At 37.5% G+C, this 22,628-nt stretch overlaps 1 protein-coding gene across 1 annotated transcript; it reads left to right on the forward strand.

The window, feature by feature from the left end:
• Positions 1-534: 534 nt before the first annotated feature.
• On the forward strand, positions 535-20,996 carry LOC141820196 (PH, RCC1 and FYVE domains-containing protein 1-like). Its single transcript, XM_074707476.1, has 9 exons — positions 535-871; positions 6,783-6,869; positions 7,307-7,396; positions 7,491-7,577; positions 7,670-7,789; positions 14,158-16,239; positions 16,314-16,460; positions 19,727-20,355; positions 20,533-20,996. The coding sequence occupies exons 1-9, from the start codon at positions 824-826 to the stop codon at positions 20,648-20,650; spliced, it is 3,408 nt and encodes a 1,135-aa protein (XP_074563577.1). The 5' UTR covers positions 535-823; the 3' UTR covers positions 20,651-20,996.
• The last annotated feature ends 1,632 nt before the right edge of the window (positions 20,997-22,628 follow it).

Below are 22,628 nucleotides of genomic sequence, written 5' to 3' on the forward strand. Positions count from 1 at the left end.
AATTTAATTAAACATGATTAGAATCAATGAGTTCATGAGACATCTCCGCAAGTGCTAAGAGTACGTACTCGTTGATGCTCTTTGATTTATGTTATTCACTTAACAAATAATATCTATTTCTAAAACTCTTTTGATATATGGACGAACACTCAACGTTAGAATGAACTAATCAAGAGATATTTTTAAAAAGAGTCATGTGATTTTATATAAATTTAAAAGTACCACGAGTGATTTAGATATTTATGAAAATTAAATTTTAGGAAAGAAAATTCGGATTTGATATTGTCACCCTATTTATTTATGTTTGTTGGCTCAAACTGATCCGAACTCTTTAGGAAGTTCTTTTACCGGCCCAGTCACCGCATGGTTTGCTTATGACCACGTCTATGATGCTGACCACCTCCCCAGTCTCCTCCCACCTTGGACTCTCTTCCTCTTTTTTTTTTTTTTTTAACTCCTCCCCCCTCCACATGTGGTATAAATGTCGACTCCTTTGACTCTTACTTTTATCCTTCTCTCCTCCGCCTCCAGATTTCCTCCTCCGATCACCTCCGCCCTTCCCTCTTCAGCCCCTGCGCTGACTGTCGACGATATCCGGCGCGACGGTGACACGCACCGGCTGCCTCATTCGTATTTTAGCCGCTTTTGTGGACTCCACGGTTTCGATCTCGAGCTCGATCAGGGAAGAGAGTTCTAGGGTTCGGGGAGAGCTCTCCATCTCCTCCTGGCCCTGAGATCGATGAGAGTCCCGGAAAGGATCTGCCATGGATGATGCCCGGAAGCGCGAGAGGATCCATTCCGGCGGCTGCGGCATTCTCATGGAATGGCAGATCTCCTTGGCTTCTCGAACCCTGATCGAGACATCAATAAGGTATCCACCCGTTCGACTTTCGATCTTGGATTTCTCCATTTCTTTGTTTGGTTGTATCAGTGAACGTGCTTGGAATCTCAAGATGAGACTAACCTTTTGTCTGCATTGCTCGTTTGAGTTTGCTTGGTCCTCGATGTCGGAGCTTTGTCTCTGTTTTGGTCCGGATTCATGGGCTTCAAGCTAGTCCTTAAATTGTACCATAGTGTGGCATTTTTTTTCTTCTTTGGATTTAAGGGCTCGACGTAAGGAAGGATGAATTCGCCTAACTTTGGTGGAAAACTTTAATTTTCTAATCAGGTTTTCTCAGAACGTGCATAAATGCCTGATAAAATTACTTAGACTGCTAAGAGAAAGTGGGAACATAACCATCTCAAGCGATCTTGATGCCTTAGGTGACGAGGTCCTTCAAGTAAGGTCGGAGTTGGACTGGTTAAAAACTTAAAAAAATAAAAGGATTTGCAAAGAGCAATTTGTGTATGAAGATCAAAAAGCATCTATTTATGGCTTGTGAAAATGGGATCTTCGTTGGACTAAATATGGATGACAACTTTTATTTCACAATGAGGGGGCTTAAAAATGATGTTGATTTGTGTTTTCGGCCTTAGGGATGGATAAAAGAATGTACAAATTAATCATACTTTTACTAGGATCAGCTGCTAATTGAAAATATATTCCACTGGATTACTTGCATAAAGTTGACATATATACATTAGGTTATTGTCTAACATAATTCATATCAAGGGCATTTAATCTTACTTATGGATAGTGAATTTGTTGAATTAGGGGAAGGAACAAGATCAAACATGGATATCGGTCTCGATCAACTTCTGTTCTGAGAGCTTGTTAAATTTGTAAGTTACTGAGAATTGAGATACATTGTATACTTTGTGAGATGGGTCATCACATCAAAATCTACGATTATATTATGGGGGTCAATGGGGCTTGGGAATTTTGAGATTTTTACATTTCTTTTATTTTTCAACAAGAATGAAGGAAAGTTGCATTGTCATTAACAGATTGACAATAGGCATTTGGGTCTTCACTAATTCAAAATTGATATGTATTTTTGTATGCGTAACTTTACAAAGCCATCATGTTATTTGAAATCTTTAGTCATGATTACTACAGGTCCATAGTGTCATAATTTAGAATATATTGGCTAACAGTTATAAGCTAGTGGGTGATGACATGGTAGATATCTCATGTAGAAATTTTTTTCTCTGCATTATTCCTTAAACTTAGAAAAGGTTCCCCATTATTCACTTAATTTATTAGTGTAAAGAATCATATAAACTAATCGTTATGGTCCAGATGCATCTTTCCACTCGAATTCATTGAATTTTTAGGAAGAGAAGAGGTATAAATTCCTATGACATGGGATAAATATTTGCAAATATTATAATCATTAAAACCTAACTTTGAATGTTTTATAAAGGGAAATCTCAACATGGCTGGTCATGCCATCTCTGTGGAATGGCTGTGTACACACTAGTACAAAAGATGAAGAAAAGGGAAATTTTCCTTTATCTAAGATTCCTGCTAGAGTCAATCTCCATGAAGACGATAATATGCTTGCTTCTTGTTTGATTCTATTTTTTTTCTCGGTGTTTTCTTGTTATCTTGCTTTGAAGATTTTGTTGCCTTTGAAATTTGTAATTTCTTCAATAGTCTCGAATTTGTATCCTGTTTTTCTTGTTCTAAAAAGCATTTCATATGTGGCTGCATATACATATGCCTTATGGCAATACAAAATCAAAATAAAATGCATATCTCGGAAGAAACCATGATAAATAATGTGATTGCTACAATGATACCGCTCATGGAGGCTAAAGAACTCGAAAAGTGAGCACAAATTTATAAAATAGGTGATAAGATATATGTGTATGCATATGATATTTTAAGTTAAGAGTTCAAAGAAATAACAATTAAAATTCTTTTTTGAAGTAATCCTATTCCGCTTCACATTCAGTTAATCAATTATACACATTGTCATTTTTTAGGATGATACCAATATTTATATTTAATTATAGCAACTCAATTGTCATCATTTATTTATTATAGATAGATCTATTTTTAATTATCATCATTTATTATCACAAGTCAATCCACTTATTATCAATTATCACAAGTAAAATTTAGTCTTTTATTGTAAATTAATCTACTTTTAATTATCATCTTTAGCCATGATTAATAAATCCACTAAAAATAAAATGCAAGGCTCCAAATTTTTCACTTTTTAGTATTTATTTCTCCATTTACAATAGTTGGTTCACTTTAAGTCTTTTACATAATAGTATTTCACCTTGGGTTTGTATTTGATTTAAAAATTAGTTTTTGGGATTAACTTAAATCATCCTTTAATAAATGTTGTTGTGTTAATTTAACCACATATTAGCAGATTGCCTAGATAGGAATTTATAGCATCAAAGAGGTATACAAGTATCACCACATAAATCATAGTTTAAAGATATGTATCAAATGATATTAGTAATCAAAGTATCATTTTTTTTCTGAAAATAACTTCTCCCCGTGTTACTTCCTACATTCACCCACATGTGTACAACAAAGAAATTTAATTAATCCCCTCTTTAGAACCTATTTTACTAATTTAGTATCCATTTAATTCTATTCATGCACGAAGAACATAAAGTGAATCTAAATATAAATTTACCCACCTCGAATATACACCATGTAAAGGTTAAAAATTCTACAAACAAGGTTAGTGTGTTCCCTGTTCCCTGAGTGAGTATCTACAAATGCAAGTATCTAAACAACTTAGAAACTCTTATGATAACTAAATATGATAATGACATAACATCTAGGAATTATTAAATAACTCAATGTGATCAAATCTTGATTTAATAATTCCTATATGTTATGTCATTATCATATTTAGTTATCATAATGATGAGGTAGGCGGGAACCATGCACATCATGGTGCCAAGGAGGGGAAATTGATTGCCCATCGAAGTCCTCGTGTGGAGAGGGTGATGTGGGGAAAGGAAATTGCAAAAAGAGAGAGGAGAGGTCAAGATATAAGGGCGACAGTGATATCGAGGCGTTCGTGCATTGGGTGCAGGAGGCACAGTGACACCAGAACATGTGTGGCCTTGGGCATAAGGAATGAGAAAGGAAGAGGGAGAAAGGGAATGAGAGGAGGCCATAGTGGTTTGCTTTAGCCTTTAGTGACATCTCACCTTGGCTTTGAGCGATAGCGACAAAACAAGAGGAGGAGGAGAGACTATGAGAGAGATTGAGAGAGGGAGAGAGATATTGAAGGAGAGGAATAATCAATAACAGTTGTGGGTGGAGTTGGGGACAGACAAAGAAGGCATGAAATTGGCGGCATTGTAAAAGAAGAGAAGGGTTAAGAAAGGGCGAGGATATATATATATATATATATATATACACGGGTTTGATATGCTGCGCGATAAATTCGTGCGCAATCCGTGCGCGACTCCCTGACCCATCGCCGCTGCCGCCACCGCCTTGGCCGCGATTGACGCGCCACTCGCCGGCACTTCGGCCGACGTCGGATTTCGGCCGGATAGTGGTCGGAATCCAGCGTAATTTGCTCGGAAAATGCCGCCCCCCACTGTGCGCCACTGTCGACAGCGATCGGGTCGGATTCCGGCCGAATCGCGACCGGAATCCGGCCCGATCGTCGTCGATAGTGGCGCACGCCGTTTCCGGCCAAATAGTGGCCGGAAACGACGCGCACGCACTGCCAACCCTGTTTTGCCGAATTCCGCGGAATCCGGCCACTATCCCGCGGAATCCGACGCCAGACGGAGCGCCGGCGAGTGGCGCGTCGATCGCGCCCGTAGGCATATATTAATCGAGCCTTTCTTGTATTATCTTCATACTTTTTTTTTAAATCTCACGTATCATAGCAATTTGGTTTGGTGGGAATTGTTGTATAGAGCCTTAATTATGTCTCTAGCTAAATTTTTTGAAAGGATCATGACATCTAGGTTTTCTTTTGTAAAACATAACATTGTTTAGGTACACCATTGACATGTATGGACTCTTGTGTCATCTAATTTGCTACATTTCAAGTTCAGTTTTAAGAAGCATTCAGCTCCATTATCATTTGACTTGTTAACCTCAGGAAAGAATTCACGAGAGAGATGACAATCAATGAAAAGTCCATTAAACAAGGTATAGAGTAACGTAGTAGTTTTGTGCTTTGTCATGGCTTGAAATCTCGTGCCATTCTAGGTTGCATGGTCAAAATGTACCATTCCAGTCAATCACTATTTGTGTCAATGAATATTGTATGATGATGATGCTTAATTATTTGCATGGCGTAATCAATAGTTGTATGCTTTGAAATTTTAATTCAAACAATTCTTTTTAATTGCTATAGACTTATATTTGAAAGTAAAGTTATGGATGCACATTATGTGATTAAAACATTAAAGAATTTATCTTGACACGTTTGTGAGCATGCTAAGTCTCGGCATGACAACATCACGCTGAAATTGTACCATTCTGATTGGAGAACTAGACTCTAACATGATATGAGATTTTAAACCTGGTCTATTACTATGCTGATTTTCGATGATACTATACGTAGAGACATTTGAGAATAATATTGGATTTTCAAGGGAAAAAGACCAACTGTTTTCATAATTTACAAGAGTCTAATATATTAAAATATTCATGATTAAACTATGTATTGATCCAAATTTGTGGGTGATTGAAGATGTAATATTGAGTCAATAATAAGGATATAATATTGAAGATGTATTTGTTAGTACCGATGTAATCAAAATATCTCTACAATGGTATTATATTGTCCACTTTGGGCCTGAACCCTCATGATCTTTTCCATGTACTTTAGATGTGGGACTATGTTTGCACCCTTGCAACCCAACAATCCCCCCTCAAACAAAGGACCACAGGCCCCCCTCAACGTCGTTTTTTGATGTCTGAATCCTCGACCCACCAGGACTTTTTGCCCCTCGGTCCACCCGATCTACTAGGACTTCCCAACCTAACCGCAGCTAGGACTTTTTGCCTCTCGGTCCACCCGACCTACTAGGACTTCCCACCTAGTTGCAACTAGGACTTTTTGCCTCTCGGTCCATCCGACCTACTAGGACTTCTCACCAGCTAGGACTTTTTGCCCCTTGGTCCACCCGACCTACTAGGACTTCCCACCTAATTGTAACTAGGACTTTTTGCCCCTCGGTCCATCCGACCTACTAGGACTTCTCACTAGGACTTTTTGCCTCTCGGTCCACCCGACCTACTAGGACTTCTCACCTGGTGTTTGATCCTCTTGATTCAGACACGGGAGCACCCACTTCCTTTGTTTAAGGTTCAAATCATATGGTTAGATCTGGATCATGACTCATCCGGCGGTTAGTCCGGTGAAGAGCGGTCTCGCTCTAATACCACTTGTTAGTACCGATGGAATCAAAATATCTCCACAATGGTATGATATTGTCTACTTTGGGCCTAAACCCTCATGACTTTGTTCTTGGGCTCTCCCCAAAAGGCCTCATTCCAATGGAGATACTTTCTATCCTTTTAACCCCATGATCTTTTCCATGTACTTTAGATGTGGGACTATGTTTGCACCCTTGCAACCCAACAGTATTAAGAATTCAAGGTGCGTTGTCACAGGTTAGATAGTTTACAAGTTACTAACTTGATTATCACAAGTTCAAGCTATTTATTAGAGAACTGTGTGTAGAGAAAACAAAGTTCTTGCCTATTATTAGCAGAATTTGCTCAAATGTGACAACTAGGAAAGATATGGTAAATAAATTGTCCTGTACTGTTCTTTCATATGAAGCATTTGACTTTTACAATTCTGTACCCTATATATTGTTTTAATTGTAGTTTCACCAACTTGATTTTTCAGCTTATTTAATGCCTAATCCTAACCTTTTTTCTCTAGTCACTGATTGCATTGAAAAAAGGTGCTCAGTTGCTTAAATATGGTCGGAAAGGGAAGCCAAAGTTCTACCCATTTAGATTATCAAGTGTAAGTTGACTACTAGTCTTCTCTTCAAATTTGTCCAGGATTTTATATTTGTATCTCCAACATATCACAGTTTCACCTATTTGATTTGTGAGAAAAACTAGCCGAAGAAAAGTACTGATTCTCTATAGTGGATTATATCTTGATTGTGGATCTAAGTACCTTTGGTATCAATAATTAATTGACTACTTACATTATGCATTTATGTTAAATAGTTAACTATTTCCAGTAAGTAACTTGAATGCCCACTCTAGTAAAGTTTATTTTCTCATGCCATAATGGTACATTTTCTTTCTGACCAAAGAACTTGCTAATTGAAATACATGCTTAAACTGTGCCTTGGAAATTTAATGATCCATGATGGCTGAATGATAGAGAATTTCATTTCTGAAGAAATGAAAAGTGGAGAATCTTTAATTATTTAATCAACACTTTTACAGGATGAATCAACTTTGATTTGGTTATCAAGTAGTGGAGAAAAATATTTGAAGCTAGCTTCCGTTTCAAGAATTGTACCTGGTCAAAGAACTGTGAGATCACACCATGATTCATTTTACTTTTCATATTTCTTTTTATTTTGAATTTTATAAGATTCTTATAATCAACATGAATGCTTGTCTTCAGCCTGTTTTTCAAAGACATCTACGCCCAGATAAAGACTACTTATCCTTTTCGCTTATCTACAAGGATGGCAAGAGATCTCTAGATCTTGTAAGAATTTCCTAGTCATTTTTAGGCACGTATATTATCATTTATACTATGTTCCTAGTTCCCCTGACTATTGTTGTCCTTATTTGCAATAGATATGCAAGGATAAAGTTGAAGCGGAAGTTTGGTTTTCAGGTCTCAAGGCATTAATTTCCATAGGACAATATGGTCGTTCCAAAATAGACGGATGGAACAATGGAGGATTTTGTTCTGAAGTAAGTGTGACTCTAAAGAATTCTCTTTGGTTCTATTCTGAATGGAATATATAGTTTAATTCCATCATGGCATATTATGTGATTGTTCTTTTTTCAAGTGAAACTTGCTCTATTAGTTTCAACATGGTGTTATAGCATACTGACAAACTACGATATTTTCATCTTGAATCCCTTTGAAGGGGAGGCCACGAGTTTGGTGTAGTGTCGCTGTTGCAGCCTCCCTCCACTGCACACTTCTTGCTCTCTACATCTCATCCTTTCTTTAACTTTGATTTGTACTGAGACCACCAGAAATATCCTCCTTATTTCTCCAATGTGCCTACTTTGTCTATGCGTGCAAGTAAACGTATCATCAACCCTTGTCTCCTTCCATGTGTAAAGCACCATTGTTGCTTGATTGCATCTTGGCAAGATCCTTCCTTAATCATCAATAGATTCACTTCTTGTGCCACCTTCTTGTGCATCCTTCAATATTGTCCCTTGTTACATTGCACCCTCCTACTTCACCCAGTCCATTGGCAAAAGTTGCTACACCCTCTGTGGCTGACACCTCAATGCCTCAGTCACTGCTTAGTCAGTGCAACAACATTGTCCAATTACAATAGATCCTACCCCGACCTTAGCTTCCCTTGAGTTCCTCTCTATGGAGATAGTATCCTTGTGTCTGACTCATTATCCTATCTATAAGCCAAATCTCTTGACCTTCTTCTCTGTTTGCCATTGCTTTCCCTGTCTCCTACCTAACCCTGTAAACTATGCACATAGTTCATGCAATGCTGAGGCATGTGTGGGCTTTATGGAAGCAAACCTCTAGCTTGAACCCAAACCAAATGGCGAAGTCCAAGCCCATGACAAGGACCTGAGCAGGTTTGAGCAACAAAAGCAAAAAAGAAGAAAGACATTGGTAGGAGATTTTTTTAAAAATGGGTAGCATGGATAAAAAGATTCAATCTCTAAAGAAATTCAACTGTAAATCAAGAAATGCAACTCTAATCTAGAAAAGCAACCTTTGAAGAAAAGGAAACACTTTAAAAAAATAGTAGCATCAAGTAAGAAAAAAGTGCAACTAAAAAAATGTTTCAAAGCTAAGTGTTACCATTGTCCTTATATCATCATCAACTTTTACCTTATCCACCTTTATCACATATTGCATAGCTAAAAATAAGAAATCATTATTCTCTTTCTCATTGCCAACATCTTTATCCTCTTGAGTCGATATCAAAGTTTTACTTTCTTTCTCTTGACATATAAAAGGGGAACAACCCAGTGCACGAAGCTCCCGTCAATGTGTTGACATATGCGAGAGTAGCATGTGAAAAAATTACTCTCTCTCTCTCTTAGCATTCTCTTCTATTAGAATAAATATCGAAACTCTAAATCTCATTTTGTTACGGTTACTTAGGATTCAATACCATGTGTGAGAATAACATGAATAAAGGACAATACAAGGTCTCATTCTAGAAGAGGACCATGATCTTCCTAGAAGAGGATAATGTAGAAGTAATTGTTTTGAGACTAACCATAATTTTTATTATTAATTGGCAAAAAATCACACACATGTAGAGAGAGATTACACCTCTTCCTTCTATAAAATTGGGTGTGGACCATTACCTTTAGGATAAGTCTCTTCTAATACTTGGTCTAACTCCTATGAACTTGGTTGTGGATCATACCTTTTAGATAAGTCTATCGTTATTAAAAGTGTATTTGTTCTTGAGCTAGAATTAGAAAATAAGCTTTTGTAAAACCATCTTTCTTCTCAAGCTTGAGCTTGGTTTAACCATCCTACACAAGATGCATGTGTGGGAAGTGATGAAGCTGATTAAATAGAAGATTGGACTTTAGTGAGTAGAAGAAACATGCATCAAAGATGGGGGGAAGAGATCATGCAAATGTGAGGGTAGATAGCACATCTCTAAGGAGAAGAGGGGGAGAAAGGAAGTTCACTTGGAAGTGCTAGTGGAGTGGTAGAAGAATGTGGGGAGGAAGGATGGTGATGGCCACACGTTAAGAGAGAATACATCTAGGTAGAAGGATGGGACAATTACATAAGTGGTGAAAAAATAAAAGTTTGAAGTCAAATGATGCTCTAGAAGGTATGGGGAGTCAGAGCAATAGATTTGGCACTCTATTGATATTGGAGTATTAGAAGGGTGAGAAGATGGACAACAGAAGAAGTGATGGTGGTGGCAATTGCAATTTTGGAAGAGAGGATTGATCAAGGAAAGAAGGGAGGGTATGAAAATAATGACGTTGGAATATGAGGATGATCAAGTAAAAGAGAGGGGTAGTTGTGATGTTGGCTTTAGTAAGGGTGATAGGATAGGAGAAGAGGAAGATTGCATTTTGGAACTTATTCCAATAGGAGTTTTGTTTGGTAGAATTATTTTCAAAGATGTGAACTTGATCCAATTCGATGTAGAATTATTTAGTGAGGGGAGAGAGGAGGCTTTTTGGGATTCTGGCTAGGAGTTCAGTGAACAGGGGAGGTGTCATTAAAGTGGACTTGTATGTCAAGAGAGGAGCAAAAGGGTGTTCGGGAGTGGTTTTACACCATGATAGCAAGAAGAACAATTGTCAGATTGAAGAATTGGTTCAATAAGATCAGTTTTAGGGGGGAAAGGAGGATGCATTCTCTTGGTTCAAGAGTACTAGGGGATTGATGAAAGAGAGAGACTAGTTGTTAGAGACACTAGACAAGGATCAAATACCATGGGTGAGGATCATGGCTTAAAGTCTCATTCCATGTTGGGGTATCAGTTGTTGTCCAGAAGGAGATCATGGTGGTGCCATGTTGAGTCCTGTTTCAAAGAAGAAGAGGAAACTCATTGGGAATTTCTTCTGAGTTGTTGATGTAAAAATTACCACTGGAAGATGCCAGTGAAGGTCTGCTAGGGTGTTGAATATCGGGCCCATGCTGCATCTTGGCTTGTATGCAAAACGATTCGCTACAGCCAATATGGGTATTTAAAATAATACTGACAATAACTAATGTTTGCTGCTAGAAGAGGATGTAAATATCTCTTTGGATTTATTTAGATAATCTCATATCTTCTTGGAAGATAATGCAGGAGAAGAATTGTTTTATGATTAAAATTGTTTGCTATTATTGCTGTATAACCATCACATATATAGTGTTAATAATTCTTTTCTGTTTCGTAACCCTTTAACTCATTTTAGTACCTTGATAAATGGTGGATTGACTCCAAATACATATATATTAAAATCTGTTACAACAGTTGACACAGCTACTTCTTCAAATGCACCTAAGATATAATTAACTAAATTGAATGGAATTATTAAGGATTCATCTCTTCTTCATTGCTGAAATGAGGCTATAGTTGGTTGCTGATGTGACAGATAAGCACATAACACATTTTACACCATGCTTTAAGAGTTCTCTCCAATGCTTGCAAGATTCAAAAATAGATTAGTTATGCTTTCATTGTCTTTGCTCAAGTAAATATTCTCATTTATTCTTATGCCATTTTTCCTTCTTGGAGTTATATATGACTCTTTACTCATTCGCTCAATATTTTATCATCATTGACCTCGTTCAACCCTAGTCTACTTCTCTTTTCTCGGCAATCCTTTAGAATTTTCTGTCTTCATCTTCACAGACAGCTGACATCTTTTCAGTTCAAGGTGAGTTAAGATAGAATATTTCACTCAGAGACTTTAGTATTGCACTATCAAATTTGCCAAAATGATGCACCAGTGCTTTGTCTTCTTTAATTATGACATGATTAGTATCTATTTGATCTGTTATTTTGCCATAAATTTTTTTCTATTTGTGTGCATGATAGACATTCAATGATATCTTTGCTGTAGATTTAGGTGAGTGTTAGAATATATTAATTAATGTACATCAGGTATTATGCTAGTAGTTTTATATTGGTGTCTTATATGGATGTAATAATTCTTTTTTTTTGATTGAATAAACTTTTTCTTTATTACTTTCATCTATATTCCAGATAGCATGTCTTAAACAAACATACCTCAGAGGTTTTAAGGATCATGAACAGAGGTGTCATATATCTATGACTATATCCAGTTGGCCTTTTACTGCATGAGCTTGTGTTTCATACAATAAATTGAATATCTTGAATTAGTTTGCTTTCTATTTTACTTTACCTCTTCTCTATGATTTTTCTAGAGTTTCAGCTTTAATTAGTGGATCACTGTTTGAAATTGTGGAGTAAACTGTACCATACATAGAGAAATCTACTGTTCATTTGATACATTAAACAGTGTAGATTGTCGAAAATTGTTGTAATAAAAATGTAATACTATAATTTTATCTCATATATTATAACACTTCTATTTTTTATTAGTTGAACAATTTTGATCCTGTGGCATTACTCATTCGATATGATAAATACTTAGGTTCTATGAGTGGTTGATACCGACAGTAGCAAGATTGATTCTATACGACCAATAGTTTTCCAGCAATGTTAAGGTCTGTGACAAAAAATTTTAAAGAGAGGAAGGATTCATTGCAGTAGATAACAACATTTGCTAATTGTGAGAGTTAAGGGAGTTGATTAAAACCTGCAAATTGCAATAGCACATCCACCGATTGAATTCCAGGTGTATTGCAAATTTTTGCTGCATCACCTCAGTAAAATTGTGACCTCTTATATAATTTGGGTTACTAGTTCACTTTCAAATTTAATAAACCTTTCCCAAAGAAAGCTCCTTAAATTGTATGATTTTCATCACTCAGCGCTTAGTGATTTTCATCACTACATTGAAACAACTCCCAATGTTGCCATGTAAGATTTGTCCATTTGTCCATAGAATCAAGTTACAACTGTGAAATTAAAAAGAGTTCCATGTCAATGTTACGCAAATTCTCAGATTGAGCAATAAACATTATAATTGCATGTTGATTCTTAAGGCATAATCACTCTGGCTGTAGGAGGTTATACATGTCTAAAAATGGCAAACTTTCTGAAAATCTTCTAGATGCTCCAATTGAAATTTTTCCTGAGCCAAAATCTATATCATAAGCTGATGAGAATTGGTTCCTTCCTATTTCTTAAACTTGCTAACAACATAGACATCATTCAATATATTTTTTATTTCGAGGATGTGAAATGCATTTGAAGGCTTTCATGCCTACATACATCCATGCTTGCTGATCTATGTTCAAGCGCACACCAACTTCTATTCTACCGACCTCTTTAAACAGGTAAATGTACCCATTAAATGGATTTGCATGAGTTTGGATAAAATAGTAGTAAGTTGCAGCAAGTATGAGGCATGATTGAGTTTAAAGACTTAGGTAGTAGATACAAGAAATTAAATATATTTTACAATAAACATATTATACATACTTCAAAGCATGGTTTAAAATTTCATTTCGTGTCGGGCAAAATGGAGAAGTTTACTATTCCGCCACTCGTCCGACACCAACACGACCGGCATTGTGGAGGTGACCTCCGCGGGTCGAGACGAGGCCACCGCGCCTCCGACGGATCGAGGCGAGGCCGCCGCGCCTTCAGCAAGTTGCGGCGGGAAATGCACGTGGGCGCAGGGTGCAGAAACTTAGGGGAAAAATTAAAACTTAAGTTAATAATTTCATAATAGGATAATCTAAAGAGGCTTAATCAAAGCCTAATAACGCCATCCTATTAATTTAATATATATTATTATTATTATTTTAATTTCAAAAATATAAATAAAATATTTATTTATTTATCATATGGAGGCGTTGTGATCCCCTTTTTTTAAAAAATTATTTTTTTAATGTTTTTGCATTATAATTTTTAATATTTAGATTAAATTTTTTATTTTTAATTAATATATTTTAAAAATATCGAAATCATATTGGCATGATACGGTACTGAAACCGTATCATTCCGGTCATAAACCGAAATTCCAATACGGCTCAAGATTTTAAATCATGCTTTAAAGCCCTAACCTTTCGATTTTTTTTCTTTATTTCATGTTTATATTTCGTCAAGTTTTGGTTACCTTTTTGACACCTATAAGTGTCACAGGTACCCATTTAAAATTATAGAATTGGATAGGGGTAGAGGTAGAGATATTCACAATGGGTATTGGCTCATACACAATTCCTTATGAGACTCATCAACTGAGGCACATAGATCTATCATTATGCTACGTCAACTTGTCTACATTTTGATGTTCTAAAGGATAATCTTATGCTCATACACAACGACCCATGAGACTCATCAATTGAGGCAATAGAAATTTCCAAAGTTTGTTTGCTCCTTTGACGTCTTAGTCTATCATTATATTCAACATTATGTTTATGTATTTATCTATTTGTTTCTTTCCTTAAACATGCATTGCTAGATGTGCCACTTTTCTCATATATTCTTACATACAAATGATTCCAGGATGGTAGAGAATCTGCATCAAACAGTATAAGTGATCAGTCAGTTAGCTCCACTTACAATTCTTCAGAGGGCAGACTAACTTCGAGTAACATACAAAATAATCTTTCTTGTGACTACTCTGTTCCTTCAGAAACATCAGATGTGACGAATATGCATGCCAAAGGAGTCTCATCAGATGGTTTTAGGATCAGTGTTTCAAGTGTTCCTAGCACATCTAGTCATGGTTCTGCACAGGATGACTTTGATGCAGCTGGCGATGTTTATGTTTGGGGTGAAGTCATATGCGATAGTTCCACAAGAATCAGTGCTGATAAAAGTAGCAATCCTTCCTGTGCTAGAACTGACATCCTCCTGCCTAAGCCTATAGAGTCTAATGTTGTTTTGGATGTTCATCATGTAGCCTGTGGTGTCAGGCATGCAGCACTTGTTACTAGACAGGGTGAACTATTTACATGGGGTGAGGAATCTGGTGGACGATTAGGTCATGGAGTTGGAACTGACATTATTCACCCTCGGTTATTGGAATCTCTTTCAACATTCAATGTTGATTACGTTGCATGTGGGGAGTTCCATACTTGTGCTATTACTGCAGCAGGTGAACTTTATACCTGGGGAGATGGAACACATAATGCAGGACTTCTTGGTCACGGGACAAATGTGTGTCACTGGGTACCAAAAAGAGTTTCTTTTCCTTTAGAGGGCCTTCAAGTTTCTCATGTTTCTTGTGGTGTTTGGCATACAGCTATCATAACTACAACTGGGCAGTTGTTTACATTTGGTGATGGAACATTTGGTGTGTTAGGCCATGGAGATCGTCAAACAGTTTTATTCCCAAGGGAGGTTGAATCATTGGTTGGGTTGAAGACAATTGATGTTTCATGTGGTGTTTGGCACACTGCTGCCATTGTGGAGGTTATGGTGACACAATCTAGTGCATCATCAGGGAAATTGTTCACTTGGGGTGATGGGGACAAGTACCGCCTTGGCCATGGTGATAAGGTAGCACGACTTAAGCCAACCTGTGTGCCTTCACTGATAGATTACAATTTTCACAGACTGGCTTGTGGCCATAGTCTTACAATCGGTTTGACCACTTCAGGACAGCTCTTTACTATGGGAAGTACTGTTTATGGTCAGCTTGGCAATCCCAGGTCCGATGGAAAGTATCCGTGCTTGGTTGAAGACAAATTAGCAGTTGAACCTGTTGCAGAGGTTGCTTGTGGTTCATATCATGTTGCAGTTTTGACATCCAAAGGAGAAGTTTACACATGGGGGAAGGGAGCTAACGGAAGATTAGGCCACGGTGACTTTGAAGACCGTAAATTACCTACACTTGTTGACGCTCTGAAAGATAGACTAGTCAAACATGTCTCCTGTGGGTCAAACTTCACAACTGTCATATGTCAGCATAAGTGGGTTTCTGGAGCAGAGCAATCCCTGTGCTCTGCATGTAGACTGCCTTTTGGTTTCACTAGAAAAAAGCACAATTGTTATAACTGTGGGCTTGTACACTGCCATCAATGCAGCTCAAAGAAGGCCTTAAGAGCAGCATTATCTCCTAATCCTGGAAAACCCTATCGTGTATGTGATTCATGTTATGTGAAATTGACTAGTGGATTGGAGATGGGCGGAGTCAATAACAAAAAAACTACTAAAGTCTGGCTTTCAACTGATGGCAAGGACAAGTATGATAAAACAGAAACCTTATCCAAGGGGTCTCTTTCCAACAATTTGGACTTGATCAAGAACATGGACACTAAGACAGCCAAAATTGGGATGACTTTTAATGCTTTCTCTATTGTTCAGACTCCTAAAATTTCTTCAGTATCACCTCTGAAGACTATTGCTTTCCCTGTTGGAATTGATATACTTCAAACAGTCTCTAAACCAGTCCAAACATCAGTAGCAAAATCTGCTAATCTCTCCAGACCAGTTTCACCTTTTTCAAGAAAACCTACTCCTCCACGTTCAACAACACCTACTCCTACGACTTCTGGTCTTTCTTTTTCCAAAACTGTTTCTGATAGCTTGAAGAAAACAAATGATCTTCTGAATCATGAACTTCTTAAATCACGTGCTGAGGTATATTTCCCCTCTGGTTGTTTAAAGCATCATTGACCTGCTAATTGCTTATTGATTTGATGCATGATAACTAGGTTGAAAGTTTACGACAACGTTGTGAACGCCAAGACTTTGAGTTGCAGAAGGCTGAAAAGAAATTGAAAGATGCGATGGTGCTTGTTGCTGAGGAATCTGCAAAATCGAAAGCTGCAAAAGAAGTTATAAAATCTCTAACAGCACAGGTAATTTTGGATTGCAGCTTACAGTCAAATAGTGTGTATCTTCACATTTAATATGTCAATGATCAGGGATATCCATATATTGATCAATAAAATCATTTTAAATGGTTCAATAAATTAATGTGTTATAACATTCTTATAATATCTTGCATCAGGGCCGGGTGCAAAAAGAGCAGCAATGTTCTTATCATTCATGTACTAATTTTGTGAATTTGGTTTTTTCTGCATTCAGGCCCTCATATGTGGGCACTGTGCAGCTGTTTTCATGACTGGGAATGTATGGTTTGAAGAACCATTAAAAGCATCAGACATGCTCTGCAAACAAAGCACAGACACTTGCAGTATATTTGAAAATAGACTGCAAACACCATTCAGCCAATTGGTTGAGATTTGTTTCATCTAAGCCAATTTGGTTAGGATCTTAAAGCTATAAAATCCAGATTACAACTCTGAGTCACATTTGTTGGTTTTGTAGGCGGAAATGTAGAAAAATAAACAAATATACAAAAATACAAGTAGAGAGAAAGCAACCTATTTATGTGGTTCGGGACCGTTGGTTCCTATTCCATGGCTTATGATTCATCAATGGATTACTTACGGTAACGCTGCTAAACTTCCTCCACTTTGGACACCTTGCGAAGGCGGAGAAAAATCTTATAGGTTCCTGTTGTTTACAACAAACACAAAGGAAATACTAAAGTATAACCAAATACCAAATGTATAAGCAAAAACACAATAGATGCAAGAATGACAAAAATTACATAAGGAAAAATTGCTTGGTTGCTTGTTGGTCTATGTAGATTGTTGTATGTTACTCACGAAGGCCTTGAAATGCAACAACGCTCTTCTTGGAACCAATCACAAATGCTTTTCTCGAAATCTCCATTAGATTAGCTTTTATAAGTCTTTTGTTCGCAAGTGATCAGTTGATTCCTTACTGATTATTAGTCATTCCTCTATGACATATGGTTTATTTTGCTTGGAGATGGACATGTTATTCCGTTGAATGGTTCATCAGTTGAATAGGCTAGATAAAGCCATGATTGAATCCTTTGGATTATGACCTTGTCATTTGCTTCAATTGTCCACATCGTGATTGAGTCATCAATCGACTGCCATGCGCTAGCCAACTACTTAGCCGATTGGACGAGTGATACTGTTGACTGGTTCATCGGTCAAATTTTAGCCTGCGTCAGTTGATGAGTTGACTAGTTGATCATTGGATTGCCATTAGCCCCAGTTGATTGCTCAAACCCTGAATCCATCTAAACTACAATTTCTTGGTTTCAGTCAATTATACTATTTCCATTAGTTGATTGGTACTGTGGTTCCAACCCTACCAAGGCTGGATTAGTGTTGTGGCAAGAGACCTTATATCTCTGGGGCTTCCTCCTTTGCCTAATACATGCTGACTTTGACTTACCATGACTTGAACCTTGTCCAATATCGAATTGATCTCAACCTGTCTACTAGGACTTTCTGTGCTTAGAGACTCCTCATCCTTGAGACTACACATTGCCTAGTATCTAGCTACCAAGACTTCTTTTTGCCCAGTTATAGGTTAACGTTGGCCTACTGAAACTTCCATTGCCTAGAGTTATACTCCTCTGGGATTTCTCCTTGCCTAGCCTCATTGTGACCACTTCCACTTTCTCAACGTCACCGCCAGAACTTCCACTTGCCCAGTCTCACCACGAGGACTTCCACTTCACAACCTCGCTGTTAGGACTTTAACACTTGGCTAGTGAACTGCCTAGAATCCACTTCTCTAGGACTTTTAACCCACCTAGACTTCCTCCCTTGCCAAACATCCAATTCTCCATGATTTGTCTTGACTTCCACAACAAGTGCTTGATATCTAGTTCGTTTATGACTTATCAGAACTTCATCTCATGTGCCTAACACCTAATCTTCCATGACTTTTTAGAACTTCCTACTGCCTACACTGGTTGGACTTCCTAGTGCCTACCTGATCCTTTTGGACTTCCTATCAACCAAGTGTTTAGTCAACATTGCCCCACTTGGACTTTCTACCTTGCTAACTCCTTATTGAGCTTTTGACTTCTGTCAACACCTAATGTTTAGTCGACCTCGACTCATTTTGGGCTTCTTCCACTATCAACTATCATACTTGACACCTTATCTCCAATCATGAGTTGCATTATTCAAATATATTGATCAAATTTTAAAATCTTGGACCATGGTCAACCTTGACCAGGGGTCGATTGCATTAATAGATTTGGTTTCTAGAACAAGTAGAACTTGTTGAAATTTCAATACTTTGCACTAACCAAAGTGATCTAATAGCAAAGAAACCTTATTCTTTATTCTTTATGCTTCGTTTCTAGTTCTAGATGTGTAATATGCTTGACATATCAAATCCATGCAATGCAATTTATTCAAAAACATTGTATTATTCAAGAGTATGGAGATACCTTAAATGACAGAAATGACCCTAGTAAAATAGACATATTTAAATTTATTATTCATGTTGATCACTTCACTTGCGAGCAAAGGAGAAATCTATTTTTTTTGCCCCCATGGGTGTGGTGTGGTGGTAAAACACTCAGAGGAGCAATAAGAGGACTAGGATTTGAATCTCAAATGAGATGAAATCCTGGAGGTCGGCTTCTAAGTGTGTATAAGCTATGCTCCGGATTTATCTAATAGGCGGATTAGGAGGAAAAACCGTCTACCTCTAGGATTAGTCGGGCAAATCTCAAAAACTTGGATCATCAAAAAAACAAAAGGAGAAATCCATTTTTCTCAACATGGGCTGTTAGACACATGATCTACAATAATTGAAACTGTAATATTATATCATGCATGCATTGCAGAGATCATCTCCCAAGTCTGCAGTACATTAACTTTGTCGGGCATGCCACTTTTTGACATTTTTTTTCATGTGTAGAGAAGGAAATATTGGTAGTCAGATATAGTTTGATGATGTTGTAACTTGCAGTGGATCTGGCAGCTATATAACTTGCATCAGGGCTATTCCACGCTAGAATAGTGACATGCCTTCATTTTCTTTCTTGAGCCTTCCATTCATCTTCTTCAATTTGCTATAACTTTGTTCTCAGATCTACTATTGGTATTCTAATGTTGTACGGTGATTGTTATCTGGTTTGGGAACCTTGGAAAAGCTTCACCAATCTTTTCATTTCTGCTAGAGACTGTCTTCATGAGCCATAACTGAATTTTCATATGGTTATGCTATATTTTATTGCTGGTAATTTGTTTTATTGCTCTTTATTTCCTTTTTGTAGCTAAAAGAAATGGCTGAAAGACTTCCTCATGGGATCCATGACAGTACCACAATGAAATCATTGGATCTGTCAAACAGTGACGAGTCATCATATATTCAGCACACAGCTTCTACTGGAGAACTGAATACAAATGATGTTAGTAATGGCCCTAGTGTGGTTGTATCCAGAAGTGTTTTCCCAGGACAAATAAATGTAACTGCAATTGGTAATTCGGCAAGTAGGGTGTTTTATCCACCAAATGACCTAAGCTCACCTCCAACTCCAAAGTTCCTAACCTCCAAAAGTATGATGGATAAAAATATGAATCCACAGCGCAGTGGCTTAGGAGAACTTCAAGCACCTATTGTGGGATCCGAGAATACTGAGAACAGGGAAATTCCAGCTCCTCGAAGTAACGATACTGTTTCAGCATTTAGGGAAACAGCAACTCCTCGAGGTAACGATGCTGCTCCAGCATTTAGAGAAACGGCGACTCCTCGAGGGAATGATGCTCCTTCAGCATTCAGAAGTTCCAGCTCAGCAAGTGTTGATGTCGAAGCAGAATGGATTGAACAGTTTGAACCTGGTGTTTATATTACACTGGTTACACTTCGAGATGGAACCAGAGACCTAAAAAGGGTGCGCTTCAGGTAGTGTGGTTGCTTGCACTAAAGCACTTTAACTCATTTTTCTGCCTCTCTTTTTATTATTGTTTTGCTCCTTAGAAGTTCAATCTTTTTGAGTTTTCCCAAAGGGAAAAGAAAAGAAAGATTCAAGTAATGTTTCTCAAACCTGCCTTATAACCATGGAATGATTTTATTTAACAGTCGAAGAAAGTTCGGGGAGCAACAAGCAGAAACATGGTGGTCGGAAAACCGTGAAAGGGTATACAAGAGATATAATCTCCGGATACCAGACAGGGCCTCATCAACCATTTTAACTTAATTTGAACTCAGAAATCATCAACACTCACTGCCCATCTTATGAGTGAAAACAAGTGAGAGTGAAGCAGAGGTTGAGCTTCTCTCCTTTTTTTTTAATTACTGCGGTGTTCAAGCATCCAACCTCTTCCCCAGTAAACTTTTTTTTTGTAAAAAATTATTTTTCTGTATCGTGTTTTTTCATTTTGTTTCCAAAAGCCCAGATCAGCTTGTAAATAAACAATTAGACATGACGAGGTCAGCAAACGCCCAACAAGTGAATGGCTGATTTTGGGCTTCTTTGTCAGTCGCTTGTAGAAAATCAACTATTCTATATTTTTTCAATGATACTCTTGCCGTTTCTACATTAATTCGTGCAATGTCCTTTTACAGTATGTTTACGCGCTACTTGCCAACTCGTCAATGTTACTTTTGTATAGGCTACATGTCATGATTTCGATCTCTCCATTGTGCTCAAATCACTTGTTACAGATTGCATTAGTTGACAGATTAAAAACAGTCCGATTTTAGTTTGGCTTGGATGATAATAGTTGGATGAGTATAAGTTGAGTTCCACTAGGTCAAATGGGAAGTAATGCAGTTGAGTGTTGGAGTCTGCAACATGTATTGGAGTTGCCTAATGAGGTTGTCGAGCTCATTCAAAATGAATGCATTTTAGCCAATGTGAAGATTGCCAGTGGGCAAGTGTGAAAGTTGGCTGGTGTGGGCATGATTCATTTGAGGTGGAAGGCCTGAGGTTGTGCTGACAAGGGGCTTGCTCGAGGTGAGCGTAACCCTGTTGAGATGCTTAGGACATCATTCGAGGGATGATGTATGTATATGTGGCTTGAAGAAAGCCTTTGACTTAGGAACAAGGCATAGTTAAGTTACTAAAAGTGGGCATAATAGACCGATGAGTTGAGTAGATTAAATACTCTCTACTTCAAAAAAAAATATTTTTTGTTGAATTTAAGTTGACTAAAATGGAACTAAATAGGATTTGAATTGGTTGGAGTCACTTTCAGTCGACTGAACTAGTGATGACTAATAGATAATTATTTGTAATGGCTGCTTATTTTGGATTCTAATCAACTAAAGACATTCAATTGATTGAAGTAATTTAAAATGTAGACATTGGATGGTGTATTACTATTCTAGGATATTTCTCTACCTTTGTGAAAGGAGCTTGTTTCATAAAGGATGATTGTAAACTCATCCCATCAACAATCACTTTAATCCCCGCAGCAAAGCATACAAATAGAGAAAACAATGTTGGTGCCAAAATTTGCCAGCCAGCAAATATTTGGAAGATCTCTCTCCCAGTTAACAAATCTACAATCAATTCATTTACATGGTTATGAATCCAATAAAACGGCTCTAGAAGCAAAAAAAAGGTTTAGAAAGTAGTCAAGTGGTAACAAAAGATAGACAGCAGACCCAGATTTAGCAGTAGATATCATAAAATGTAACTGCCAAATTGCCACAACAGTTGTCTTTAAAGAAGAAATGCCAAGGACCAGACCATAAACAGCAAAATGCTTCGCACTTAACCCAATGCATGCAAGGATCTGGCATGGCATTCTCAGACCGCAGACACCACTAGGCCCGTGCATATTAGGGAATTTGACATTGGTCTTGAAAGGGCAACTCTCACATCCCCCAATTCGCAACAATGATTTGAAAATCCATTCACCGATCAAAAGGGAAGAAACCACATCGGGCAAAAGCAAGAACAAATGAATTTCCAAGAATCGCAATACTAGGTCACACAAATTTGAACAGTGCATTTGATAACCCACTAAGGATTGAGAAATGTCATAATTCACAAGGCCAAGTTGAACCTGTCACAAGTTTAACAATGTCAATAAGATTATAAAGGTGACTGAAATGTTTCATCAGTAGAAATGATAAAGATTACCAGTCTCCTCCACATTAGGTTTTTTGGTCAAATGCAAACTGCAAACTGGTTGGAGATTATTATAACCTGAGGGGCCACAGTTTAC

Source organism: Curcuma longa, unplaced genomic scaffold (genome assembly GCF_044706935.1).
Source record: "Curcuma longa cultivar G26 ecotype Majalengka, Jawa Barat unplaced genomic scaffold, ITB_CL_G26_1.1 utg2798_np1212_758248_RagTag, whole genome shotgun sequence".
Taxonomy (NCBI): domain Eukaryota; kingdom Viridiplantae; phylum Streptophyta; class Magnoliopsida; order Zingiberales; family Zingiberaceae; genus Curcuma; species Curcuma longa.